The 14,073-nt window shown below is 38.9% G+C and overlaps 1 protein-coding gene across 1 annotated transcript; it reads left to right on the forward strand.

Moving 5' to 3' along the window:
* Positions 1–1,136: 1,136 nt before the first annotated feature.
* On the forward strand, positions 1,137–9,268 carry u2af1 (U2 small nuclear RNA auxiliary factor 1). Its single transcript, XM_034186509.1, has 8 exons — positions 1,137–1,257; positions 4,270–4,357; positions 5,249–5,315; positions 5,436–5,485; positions 6,131–6,229; positions 8,386–8,519; positions 8,696–8,788; positions 8,960–9,268. Exons 1-8 carry the CDS (start codon positions 1,214–1,216, stop codon positions 9,081–9,083), a joined length of 699 nt encoding a protein of 232 aa, XP_034042400.1. The 5' UTR covers positions 1,137–1,213; the 3' UTR covers positions 9,084–9,268.
* Positions 9,269–14,073: the final 4,805 nt, after the last annotated feature.

Below are 14,073 nucleotides of genomic sequence, written 5' to 3' on the forward strand. Positions count from 1 at the left end.
AAATGAACAGTAGTACAACAGGTGTATCTTTTGTGGCTCAAAACAATCCCAAGAGTCATTGTGCAATATTCTTATTTAATATTTGACGGAAAATGGTGAGATGACTGCACGTCTGTTCCTCCACATCTGAAGAGATACAACTGACACTTTATTGGGTACACCTGCCAAACAGGCCTGTGAATGTTTTGAACTCAAATAACTTGGTAATGTGATGTTGGGAATGTGTTTCCATTTACATTAAAGCTGTCATATTCTGCAAAATTGTTTGATTTGCCCTTTACAGTTACAGTGCGTTGAGCAAATTTTAGGGCTGCCAGCTTTTTTACTGTGACATATGTACAAGGAGTCAAACTGAACTTTAATTTGCTCTAAGATATGGTCACTGCACTAGTCTGTGCCAGTTCGTCCAGAATCTGTCCAAGAGTGAGAGAGGTGTGTCTGAATTGGACAAGGGGTGTGGCCTGCAGCAGCTACATTGTTTGTATTTAAAGCAACAATCACAACAGGTTATTTCATGAGAGACCTGAAAATGAGTGTTTTTATTGTTAATTGCCTGTATTGACTTGAGAGTGTTAGCTGCAAGTTTTAATATCTATTTTTAAGATGCCTGGTGATATATATTAGCTTACTGAAAAAAGTTAATTACCCCTTTTAAATAGGGAGTAATTTTAGAAATGAGAAAAATAACCCTCACAAATGCTGTCATTTTCATTGGATAAAAAAAAAAACGTAAAATGTTAATAATTAGGCAGCACAAAGTATAAAATTAGTGCACACTGAATACTCTGCACATTGGAAAAGTGGGTGATATCTGTGTTTTCTGAACAAGATAACTAAAAAGTGGCATGATGAATTTTCACCCAACCTGGTGGGAATATGTTTTGTGCAGATAACGTAAAGGCCGAGGTCAACAAAAACTGTGAAAACATTTTCTGATGTATCTGTGCGACCAGTAGGGCTAGCTAGAGAGATGATTCTAAAGTTTATATTCAGCAAAATATTTTTGACTGACTGGTAACATGAACTATTTGAAATTAACATATCCAAATGTGCAGAATGCACAGGGTTTGCATCATCCCTCTGGCCCATTGCATTATTATTAAACGTGTGTTGGTTTATTTATTTTTTAATGTAAATTCATATTTGAGAAGTGAGTTTTATTTTGAAGGATTTAGATCGGAAGTGTTTTTGTGGGCAGAACAGACGAGCCAAGATGGCGGAGTACTTGGCGTCCATTTTCGGCACAGAAAAGGATAAGTAAGCGATTAAGACTTATTTTAATGATTTTTTATGAACTGTTTTTGTCTTTAGGTTCATTCTCAGAGCTGACTGCAGTCATTAAGTATGTGTGGGCGCTATAAATACCCTTTTAGAGCTCAGTGGCTGCAGCTCATGCTAGCTAAGCTAACTGAAATACCGCGTTGCTGATGAATGCGCGTGCTAACATACAGTTTTTACTTTTTTCTTTAATCGCTTCACTTTTTTCGTTAGTCATGTAAAAAAATCGGAAATCAAATTAATTCCTATGTAATTTCTGATTTAGCTTAACTTCTGAAATTCATGGGTTCGCCACACAGCTTTTTAAACTAGATAATACACAATGTAAATGCAGTGTTTCAAAATATAGTAACGGATATGCTCGAAATTGAATTATAAAATCTGTTTTCAAAACGTAAAGAGATTGAGGAATGATATTTATCACTTTTTTTTTAATATTGCAAATAAAATGAATCAGACTCGTCTTGCAGTTCAGTTCCTTAGAATTCACAAACCAATGTAAATATATTTGGCAGCTGCATAACTTGCACGAGGATAACTGGCTCATAAGTAAGTACTTGATAGTTTTCTGTGAAATCTTTTGTGTAATTATGGAGCAGGTAAGTTTTTTTTATAGGTCATTATGTTTTTACATTTAGTATTTTAATATTTAATGTGGCGAAAGAGTAGTAATGATAGCTGTCTTTAAACATTAGAAACAAACTCAAACTCTTTTAAAACCATCTAAGTGGTCCTTTTGGGGCAGTTGAATGCAGCATGAAGTCTATGGGGATTTTAACTTGCAAATCAATGCAGATGTGCAATCAGTTTAAGTAGAGATATATGGTAAACTGCACTGCTCCAACTGCTTCTCCAGCTTCATCCGCTGTGGATTTATACCTCACTGTGGACCCCAAGATGCACAGAAGTGATTCCCAGTTGGGTTGGCTCTGAGTCGACCGAGATAGAAACAACTACTGTATACCCACTGGGTTTTACTGTATCCCATCTTTTTAATGACCACTGGGAGTAGCCTAGCTGTTATGAAACTTAACTGATTAACATATAAGCCCACCCATATCAGATTGATTGTGATTATAGAAACAAGTTTTTGTGGGGCGGAATTAATCTACTACAGTAAATTGCATAGGAGCTCTCGGATTTGTCTCTTTGCTAAGAGGTAGGTCGCCCACCCAGGCACACCTGCGGGCATGCTTATCTGGGTTACTAAAGGACCAGAAATCTTCATTTTGGCACAGTTCTTTCTGTTCACCCAAAACTTTTTTTTTTTCTGATCCATTCACCGTTTTGTGACATGTCCTGTTTGAACATCACAGTCATGTCTCATTTGTTGTAGGGTCATAGGCTGTATTCACTCCATGTCTAGTTTCTTGCCAATCATGCATCCTTCATTAGCAGTTGGGGTTAGTAGTCTTGTGAGGCATCAGTTACAACCATGGAGAGCTACCACATTGGTTCCTAACAATTGCATTGTTAGCACTAGAAGTCAACAATGATATTCACAGATTAATTTCCCCATAAATACAAACAATTTTTGCCTTATTGTGACTAATGCACACAAATAAATTAAAATCACCTATCATGATTTACAGTGGCAGGAAATGTATGATGTGTGTGTGTGTGTGTGTTTGAGGTATTTAAAAACAAATTGCCCTTCAGGGACATTAAAAGTTCACTGTCAGTGCTTTGGTAGCGAGTGCAAATGATAAACATTTAGATCATTGCAATCAAATCTTTCCTGCCGTGTGCAAGAAGAAATTTGCCATACCGTTGTCATTGTGGTCCTTTGTAGTGGGTTGAATGTGTCCTTTTATAGTAGAAATTTCTTACTGGACCCGACTCCGGATAAAGCAGAAGAAAATGGATGGATAGATGGTTCATCTTGTGTTCGTTCTCTCCTCACTTGATGAGCCACAGCTCCTCAGTACACAAGGATGCTATCCCAAAATAGCTAATTGGCACTAGCTTGCTGTTTTGTTTGTCTGCCTTTCATGTTGTTACTAGTGATGGAGAATCCAAAGCTTTTTGAACCACTGAATCAACATAAAGCAGTTGTGTTGAAATGGTTCAGTGTTTCGAAGAATTTGACACAGTTAAATATGGCGACATCTGCTGGGCAAGCTTCCCACATAGCACTAAATTCAAATAGGTGCGACACGTTGCAGATACACGTGTGACGTAATGAAGATTCATTTGGGGAGTTATGTGAATTTTCGCAGGGCGATGCGAGGCATTGAAACATCTTGCAGCGACACTTCGGAAAGATCGATACTGTGTTGAGCCGTCTGCTTCGAGCATAACATCAATAGTTGTTATTACTGCGTGATGTGACATCATAGAGGAAATGAGGTAGAGTCTGCTGTGCCCAACCACTGATACAAGTGAGAACGTGGGTCGCCCCAACACTACAATATATGAGTCTGCTGGAAGCTAAATTTGGGACTGAATGTATTGATTACAACCACATGAAATGAGGGAATGAGAGCTGGTGAATAAGTGAAGGAGAGACTCGTGCAGTCAGACCTCCTCAATGAGGACGTTGTTGCTTCATTCACATGTGAATGAGGAAATGTTTTGAGCTGTGTGAAGCCTGGATACTCATTTTTCGCTGAAAATGGAAGTCAGGAGCTGATAAAAGGTGAATCAGAATGCAAAAATAAGCACAAATAAAACACTCGGTTTAATAAAACAGCACTTAAAAAAACCAAGTAATTGAAAAGAACAAGATGCAAACTAGGTAGGAACAAATTGTTCCCCTTCACTGAAAATCTTTGTTCATAAACACAAGTTTGCTTGAGACTGACGCAACAGTCATCTGAATCCTGTAGAAGGCACAGTGGTGCACAAAAAGTTGGCCAACATGCAACTTTAAATAAAGTTTTTGCAAATTAATCCAAAATAATTACTTAAGTCACACTTCTGCTGCATATTTATTTGATTTATTACATGTAGATAATCTAATGTTATTCTTAATCCTCTTTTTTCTTAAAGGGTAAACTGCTCGTTTTATTTCAAAATCGGTGCCTGTCGACATGGTGATCGCTGCTCCAGATTACACAATAAACCAACTTTCAGCCAGGTGAGTTTATTTATTCTAGACTGTAAATGTTTATAGTTAATACCTGTAACCACACCTATAATCTCTCACTTGCATTTATTTGCATATGGAAATAATGTTTGCGTATGAAATGGGGCGTTTACATTTAATGCGAATGTAGAGTTTTGTTTACTTCGAAAACGATCCTTTGTAGCATTCTGTAGTTTGTATTTTGATGATGAAGGCTGCAACTGACGATTGCTTTCATAACCAGTTATCCATCGATTACTCTCTCGATTCATTGATTAGTTGTTAGCTCCATAAAAATGTTTTACATCAAAGTGTAAAATGCTTATCAGTGTGTTGTCCAGAGTTTAAGGTGATGCCTTCAAATGTGTTGTTTTATCCACAACCAAAAGATACTCAGTTTACTATCAGATAGGAGTAAAGGAGCGATTAAAATAAACCAGAACATATTCACTTTTAAGAAGCTGAAATCAAAGTATTTGTATTTTTTAAAGAATCAAAACAAAATGGTTGTCAATGAATTTAGTAGTTGATTAATCATTGCAGCTGTACTTATAATAATGTTCTGTTCTTAATGTTTGTCAGCAGTCATGCTGTAATGTGCTTGATGTCATTAAAACAGTTAAACCTGTCACATTTTAATGAAATAACACTTGAATTACACCAAACACACTTCAAGTAACTAAATAAAGGTTGTATTGGTTTACTGTTTTAAACGGTATGCATCAAGTGATTGTTGTTGTTGTGAAATGTTTACCTTTTTGCTTTCTAATGTTTAGGTCACATAACCCAGACTTGTACAATTAATCCCCCTTATTTATTGATTGATTGATTGATTGTTGTCACACTTCTCTAGGCTTAAAGAGTTCAAATAAATAATCTTAATGCCTTCATTTTGTGTTTCAGACCATCACCCTTTTGAATATTTACCGTAACCCTCAGAACAGTGCTCAGTCTGCTGATGGATTGACCTGTAAGGTTTTTTTTTTAGTTTTCTTGTTTAGTTTTGTATTTATGTAGTTTCTGCTATATGGGGTATTTTGTAGAAATTTCAAGCATGCATGCGTTTTAGTCACTTTGCTGTCACCACTAGGTGCCATCAGTGATATGGAGATGCAGGAGCACTATGATGAGTTTTTTGAGGTAAGTACCATTGTGATGATTTTGGGGCATCATAGCCAAAAACTGTTGGGGGGATAAAAAAGCTGTGATCAGGTTGCTGATAAAGCGTTGTTGCTAATCACAGGGTTGTTTTGGCCACTAAGATTACTGTTGCTTGAACACACTGTCATCAGATAACGGAATATGTAAGTGGTGAAATTGTTCTACAGTGTACTAACTGTATGTAGTCTATGTAGTGATCCTGGCGTATTTTTACTGTCTTGTTTTAGGATTGTGGCCTAGTTTCTTTCTTCTTTTTTTTAATAATAATAGTAATAATAATAAGGGAAAGAGGAGGTGTGTAGCACTAGGTTACAAAGTTCAAACCGGGGATGTTTGAATTATATTATCCAATTTTCAGTTAATTTTTGACTGGTTTATCCTCTGATCAATCCAAAATGTCACCAAAGCTGGTCAATCACTGCATAGCAGTATGACAACACAGAAATCCCCTAGTGCTGTGTAAATGGATACTTTGCTCTAAAATAAATCAGTTTCCTAAATCCCATCTCTCCCCAATATTGCTGAAGACACAAACATTAGTTAAGCACTGAAACAGAAGTGTGCGCTTATATTGCTCAAGTTCATAAAAAGTGAAATCATGGCATCTCTCTGTTGTCTTCTCAGGAGGTTTTCACAGAGATGGAAGAAAAGTATGGAGAGGTGGAAGAAATGAACGTATGTGATAACCTTGGAGACCATCTAGTTGGGAATGTGTATGTGAAGGTGGGTATCAGGCTAATTATGGGTGTAATGGTGCTAGTACTGACCTTATTTTGTATGTCGAGTGTTGGACACACGCTACAGATCCACATTCAGTGTTGTTGCATATTTAAAGTGAAGGAGAGCATCATTGTGCTTTTAAAACATACGTAGCTGCTCTGTGGTGTGCCTGTTGGCTCTGCTGACAGTGCGCATATGAAATGAAATGATGGTTAACGTGCATTTATTTAGTGATTTGTGTTTTAATGTAGCCAATACTAATCAAAAAAAAAAATGCCTTCATTGGGCCTGATAATGATCGATTCGATCAGACTGGAACATCTCTATTAAACAAAAAGAGTTGTATGGTTGTAGTTTTATGGTCTCTGAAATAAAGGGGTGTCCTAGTTTCTAACAAACAAAAGTACAGGTTTTTTTACCTTTCTACTTTTTTTGTACAATCAGTGCTCTGTATATCATTGGAAGTTTACTTAAAATTATACCTGTAATAACATAATAAATCAAAGTTTACAAAAAAGTGTTTTTACATGAAAGGAGCACAGCGTGATGCATATCACGTAACCATGATTTGGCAACAGAATTGATCACTCATCATCTGTTCAGATGTCTTAGTACCATATTTAGGCTCTGAGGTCTATTGGTGCCGGTGCTTATTCTTGAATACCATAGCATGAAGTGGATGAGAGTCTATGACTTTTCAATTTGATTTCATTTATATAGCGCCAAATCACAACAGAGTTGCCTCAAGGTGCTTCACACAAGTAAGGTCTAACCTTACCAACCCCCAGAGTAATAGTGGTAAGGAAAAACTCCCTCTGAGGAAGAAACCTCAAGCAGACCAGACTCAAAGGGGTGACCCTCTGCTCGGGCCATGCTACAGACATAAATTACAGAACAATTCACAAAACGAATATACAAGAAATGCTGTTGGTGCATAAGACAGGAGGGTCACCAGCACAAATACAACTCCCATCTCTGGATGGAGCTACACCTTAAACAGAGAGAAAAAACAGAATCAGGCATCAGAACGACAAGAAATACTGTATAATTTGCCAGCATTAAACAACAAGAAAAACAGAAGAAATACTAAGGTGATCGCCGGCCCTAAGCTTCACTAAAAGACCCAGAATTTAGGTAAAGTTGAGGCCGCGGCACGCTCCGTTTCCTAACAAAATTAATTAAAAGAGTAAAAAGCGTAAAACAAAACTATGTCAGTATGCTAGTCATACGAAAGGGAAAATAAGTGTGTCTTAAGTCTGGACTTGAAAGTCTCCACAGAATCTGACTGTTTTATTGACGCAGAGAGACCATTCCACAGAACAGGTATGCGATAAGAGAAAGCTCTGTGACCTGCAGACTTCTTATTCACCCTAGGGACACAAAGTAGTCCTGCACCATGATACCGCAAAGCCCGGGCCGGTATGTAAGGTTTAATTAGGTCACCTAGGTAGGGAGGTGCCAGTCCGTGAACAATTTTATAGACTAGTAGCAGAACCTTAAAATCTGATGTTCACTGGGACAGGAAGCCAGTGAAGGGATGCCAAAATTGGTGTAATGTGGTCCAACTTTCTGCTTCGTGTCAAAAGTCTGGCTGCAGCATTTTGAACCAGTTGGAGAGCCCTAATGCTAGACTGCGGTAGTCCAATCTAGAAGAGATAAACGCATGGATCAGGGTCTCAGCATCAGCCACAAACAGGATGGGACGAATCTTTGCTATATTTCGCAGATGGAAGAAAGCAGTCCTCGTAATATTTCTAATGTGGAGGTCAAAGGACAATGTAAGATCAAAAATTACCCCAAGGTTCCTCACTTTCAGTGTGATGTATGACACACGAGCCTAGGCTAAGTGTTAACTGGTCAAATTGATGCCGATGTCTCACTGGACCAAGAACCATCATTTCAGTTTTATTAGAGTTTAAAAGTAGGAAATTTCTAGACATCCAACTTCTCACTGATGACTATGACTATCCCTTGGACAGGGAACCAGTCCACCATGGGCTATTTCGCCAGCCAAGGCTGGTACCCATTTACAGCTGGGTGGACTGAGACAGTACAGATGAAGTGTCCTGTCCAAGGACATGGACAGGTAGCATAATTGGGAATTGAGCCAAGGTAGCCCATCACCTTATCCCACTGAGCTACCTATTGGTTTGTTATAGTTCCGTTATGAAGAGGATGCTGAGAAGGCTGTGATGGACCTGAACAATCGATGGTTTAATGGCCAGCCCATCCATGCGGAACTGTCCCCTGTCACAGACTTCAGAGAAGCTTGTTGTCGCCAGTATGAAATGGGGTAAGTGGCGATGGTAAGACGGGACTGTCCTACTTATCATGTTTTGTTTTTTTTTTAAGTTCCAGTTTGTGTCTATTAGTTCAGTCTGTCTGCAGCGTATTGTGAGTCTACATCAGTGTGCATAAGACTGTTGATAGAGTACAGAGCAGCTGATTGTGTTTGCCTTCTTTGTGCAGAGAATGCACTCGGGGTGGTTTCTGTAACTTCATGCACCTGAAGCCCATCTCTCGTGAACTGAGGAGAGAGCTCTACGGGCGCCGGAGGAAAGGGTACAAACTTGGTGTTTTTTTTGTTTTGTTTTGTTTTTTTTTTCCCAGACTACTCACTAAACCTACCTGGTTCTGTTTGAAGCTTTTTTTCTTTCTTCTTTTATTTATTTATTTATTTTTTTGATGACTTCATTCACCGTTTTCTCCATTCTGCTCTTCTCACTCCTGAAGCCGTCACAGGTCCCGCTCCCGGTCCAGAGACAGACGATCTCGCTCGAGGGATAGAGGGAGAGGAGGAGGCCGTGACCATGAGCGACGTCGCTCCAGAGACAGAGAGCGTTCAGGAAGATTCTGAAACATGAGTTCTGACCACGTGCCACCCCCCAACCCAATTCTGAGTCCTTTTTTTTTTTTTTTGTAAAGATTTTGTCCCAAGACTAACAGAAATGATTCTTGTGCAGAAGTTGTATTGGCCATCATGACCTTGTGTTTTCTTGATTTCTGAAAAGTTTCACCTAATTAAATTTCAAGTTTTGTACAGATAATGGCTGATTCTTAAGTTAGACTAGTTACTGTGTTTTCTAATAGCTTGGCTGTGACCTCTGACATACAAGAAAAAAGTTTAAGCGCTTCATTAGTCGTACGAGACTCTTATTTTTGGGACTTTGAGGCATACAGTAATTCCTGCTTTGATTCTCAGCACCACCACACAGTTAGAATCCTGACCAGTTAATCCTGCACACTTGAAAAAAATGTATTCATGTGAGGTCTTTTTTTTTTTTTTTTTTTTTTCTCTCCTTGCTGCCACCAAAAAGTTGATAACGCCCATAAAAATGACAGTGGGTGGTCCAGACATGGCGGTTGGGGGGAGGGGGTTGACATGGTGTACAAAATGTGGAAATTCAAATGTCCCCACTTCATACGGGCACAATTAGACGGTTATACAGTATATCTGTATTCACAGAGGTTCACTTTTTCCACATTTTGTTATGTTACAGGCTTATAACAAAATGGAATAAATTCAATTTTCTATCAAATTTCTGCTCCTAACACCCCATAATGACAACATGAAAAGGTTTTTTTTTTTTTTTTTTTTTTTTTTTTTTTTTTTTTTTTTTTTTTTTGCAAATTTATTAAATATGAAAGATTAAGAAATTGCTGGCCCTGCGACAGATCATCCTGTCCAAGATGTACCCTGCTGTATGCCCCATGACTGCTACGATAGGCTCCAGCCCCCCCTCGTCATCCTTAGCTTTGGTAAGCGGGTATAGAAACCAGATGGATGAATTAAGAAATCACATGTACGTAAGTATTCACACCCTTTGCTCAATACTTTGGTAATGCACCTTTGGCAGCAATTACAGCTTTGTCTTTTTGAATATAATGCCATAAGCTTGCTGCACCTATCTTTGGGCAGGTTTGCCCATTCTTTGCAGCACCCCTCAAGCTCCATCATTTTGATGGGGAGCGTCTGTGCACATGTTCAATCGGATTCAGGTCTGGGCTCTGGCTGGGCCACTCAAGGACATTCGCAGAGTTGTCCAGAAGACGCTCCTTTGATATCTTGGCTGTGTGCTTTTTGGGTCATTATCCTGCTGAAAGATGAACCGTCACCCCAGTCTGAGGTCAAGAGCGTTCTGGAGCAGGTTTTCATCCAGGATGTCTCTGTACATTGCTGCATTCATCTTTCCCTCAATCCTGACTAGTCTCCCAGTTCCTGCTGCTGAAAAACATCCCCACAGCATGATGTTGCCACTGTAGGGATGGTGACTGGTTTTCTCCAAACATGATGCCTGGCATTCACACCAAAGAGTTCAATCTTTGTCTCATCAGATGAGAGAATTTTGTTTCTTATGGTCTGAGAGACCTTTAGGTGACTTTTCTCAAACTCCAGGCAGGCTGCCATGTGCCTTTTACTAAGGAGGGGCTTCTGTCTGCCCATTCTACCATACAGGCCTGATTTGTGGATTGCTGCAGAGATGGTAGTCTTTCTGGATGGTTCTCCTCTCTCCACACAGGAATGCTGGATCTCTGACAGAGTGACCATCGGGTTCTTGGTCACCTTCCTGACTGAGCCCCCGACTGCTAAATTTAGATGGGCAGCCAACTCTAGAAAGAGTCCTGATGGATCTGAGCGTCTGGAGGCCACTATGCTCATTGGGACCTTCAAAGCAGCAGAAATATTTGATTCATGTTTTGGGGGTTAACAACCCTTCAGATTTGTGCCTCGAGACAATCCTGTTTCAGACGTGTACGTTCTTTTGACGTCATGCATGGTTTGTGTACTGACGTGCACTGTCAAGTAAATGTCTTGGTGATTTTTAATAAAATTGGATAACTAAAAACTTTGACCAATTCTTAAAAAAATAAACTTTGACTCTGAATGTTTACTGGACAATGGATATTGGTTCCAGTCCTTGGTACCAATGTACATAAAATAAGACATACTATACCATAGGATTTCACTTCTGAAACATTCGACACTGATTTGCTGGTTTGGTGAGACCTGTCATTTAAACTGAAATGGATATTTAAATTGTTGGGAGCCAGCCAATGGAAAACACTGAACATGTGAATAAGTTTCAGCTCCCTCCATGACCCTTCCTTCGACTGGTAGTAACATTTAAATTTTTATGAATTGTTTGGGTCCTATTTTGGTCCTGGAAGGCATGTTGAGCATATATTGGGATGGTTTTGTTTTGAACAACCTGTAAGAAAGTCCCATCGTGCTTCGAAAGGTTGGAATCGAAATAACACTATAAGGGAAAGGTACCAAAAGTTTTTTAATCTGTAGACTGAAACTTCTGGTATAATGGTACAAGAACTTTGGTCTATTTGAACATTTGGAAATAAGTTATATGCCTAAATATGAAGCCTGTTCCCTTGATTCAATGTCAATTCCATTAGACCTGACCTGTAATCTGTTAATCTTTGACAGTTTTCCTTTAGATGCAAGCATAATAGATGCAGTTTTGCCTACAATAATTAACTTATTGTCCACCAACTATTTACATACATTGCTCAACGTCTCTCTTAATGCATTGCACATTGTCAGATACATTTTTACCAGATGCCAGCAAAGCAGAATCATCGGCGTATAGTAAGCTCTTGCAGCCAACAGCATTTGGTATGTCATGAATATACAGTAGTGTTCAGAAAAATAGTAGTGCTATGTGACTAAAAAGATTAATCCAGGTTTTGAGTATCTCTTAAGGCTATGAAATTGGGCTATTAGTAAAAAAAAAATGTAGAGAAGGGGGTGTTCACAATAATAGCATTTGCTGTTGACGCTACAAACTCAAAACTATTATGTTCTACTTTTTTAGCAATCCTGTGAATCACTAAACTAGTATTTAGTTGTATAACCACAGTTTTTCATGATTTCTTCTGCGAGGCATTACTTTTGTTGGTTTGGAACCAAGATTTTGCTCATTTACTAGTGTGCTTGGGGTCATTATCTTGTTGAAACACCCATTTCAAGGGCATGTCCTCTTCAGCATAAGGCAACATGACCTCTTCAAGTATTTTGACATATCCAAACTGATCCATGATACCTGGTATGTGATATATAGGCCCAACACCATAGTAGGAGAAACATGCCCATATCATGATGCTTGCACCACCATGCTTCACTGTCTTCACTGTGAACTGTGGCTTGAATTCAGAGTTTGGGGGTCGTCTCACAAACTGTCTGCGGCCCTTGGACCCAAAAAGAACAATTTTACTCTCATCAGTCCACAAAATATTCCTCCATTTCTCTTTAGGCCAGTTGATGTGTTCTTTGGCAAATTGTAACCTCTTCTGCACATGTCTTTTATTTAACAGAGGGACTTTGCAGGGGATTCTTGCAAATAAATTAGCTTTACACAGGCGTCTTCTGTCACAGCACTTACAGGTAACTCCAGACTGTCTTTGATCATCCTGGAGCTGATCAGTGGGTGAGCCTTTGCCATTCTGGTTATTCTTCTATCCATTTTGATGGTTGTTTTCTGTTTTCTTCCACACGTCTGTTTTTTTTTTTGTTTTTTTTTGTCCACAGCACTGGAGATCATTGTCGATGAACAGCCTATAATTTTTTGCACCTGCGTATTAGTTTTCCCCTCTCCAATCAACTTTTTATTCAAACTACGCTGTTCTTCTGAACAATGTCTTGAACGTCCCATCTTCCTCAGGCTTTCAAGAGAAAAGCATGTTCAACAGGTGCTGGCTTCATCCTTAAATAGGGGACACCTGATTCACACCTGTTTGTTCCACAAAATTAACGAACTCACTGACTGAATGCCACACTACTATTATTGTGAACACCCCCCTTTTCTACTTTTTTTTTTTTTTTTTTTTTTTTTTTTTTTACTAATAGCCCAATTTCATAGCCTTAAGAGTGTGCATATCATGAATGCTTGGTCTTTGTTGGATTTGTGAGAATCTACTGAATCTACTGGTACCTTGTTTCCCATGTAACAATAAGAAATATACTCAAAACCAGGATTAATCTTTTTAGTCACATAGCACTACTATTATTCTGAACACTACTGTCCAATAAAAACAACAATGGTCCCTCGAGGAACACCATAAAAAATATGCATTTCTTCAGATTTATGTCAACCACTTGCTTTCTTCCTACCAGCTATGTTTTTAACCACTGAACAGTACTGTTATGAAAATCAGATGCATGTAACTTTGAAAGAACAGTGTAGCCCACAGTATCAGAGGCCATTTTTCAGTCAAGCAAGATAATCCCAGGTGTGTTACCTTGATGGTTTTGTTGCTTAATAAGTAACAGTTCTGCACTTAGTCCTGGGACGTTGCACTGCTGCTGCCTGTCACTGAATTGACCACCACAATATAGAAATGCCTCTGATCTGTATGGTAACCACCCAGGTAGAGAACTGCTCTGTCCAAATCTCTCAAAGTAGCCATCTATCTGCCACAGTCAGGTGAAGTATGGGTGCCCCTTGGTTGTTTTGAGTTCTGAGGGATCCTCAGCACAGGCATCTTACATGATGGGTCCATACTCTTAGAAATGCACACCAGGGCCAAAGTGTTGTAGCTGTTTCCTCACAATGTAAGTGATATTCATCTTCAGTCTCCTTATGGGGTCATTCATGAATCACTTCCAAAGCAAAGCACAACACACCCTCCCAGGTCATCGAAAGAAAATGTTCATTTTTTTATTTTTTTGTTAAATGGAAGAGTCTAACTTACGGAAGCGTATTGCATTTGCAGGATAAAAACAAATTTGACCCCTCATCTCGTACTTACGAGAGAAGATCCCATAATTACGAGATAATTACGAGATCTTTTCTCATAAATACGAGAAAAGACCTCGTAATTATAAGATCAGTGGT

Source organism: Thalassophryne amazonica, chromosome 14 (genome assembly GCF_902500255.1).
Source record: "Thalassophryne amazonica chromosome 14, fThaAma1.1, whole genome shotgun sequence".
Taxonomy (NCBI): Eukaryota; Metazoa; Chordata; class Actinopteri; order Batrachoidiformes; family Batrachoididae; genus Thalassophryne; species Thalassophryne amazonica.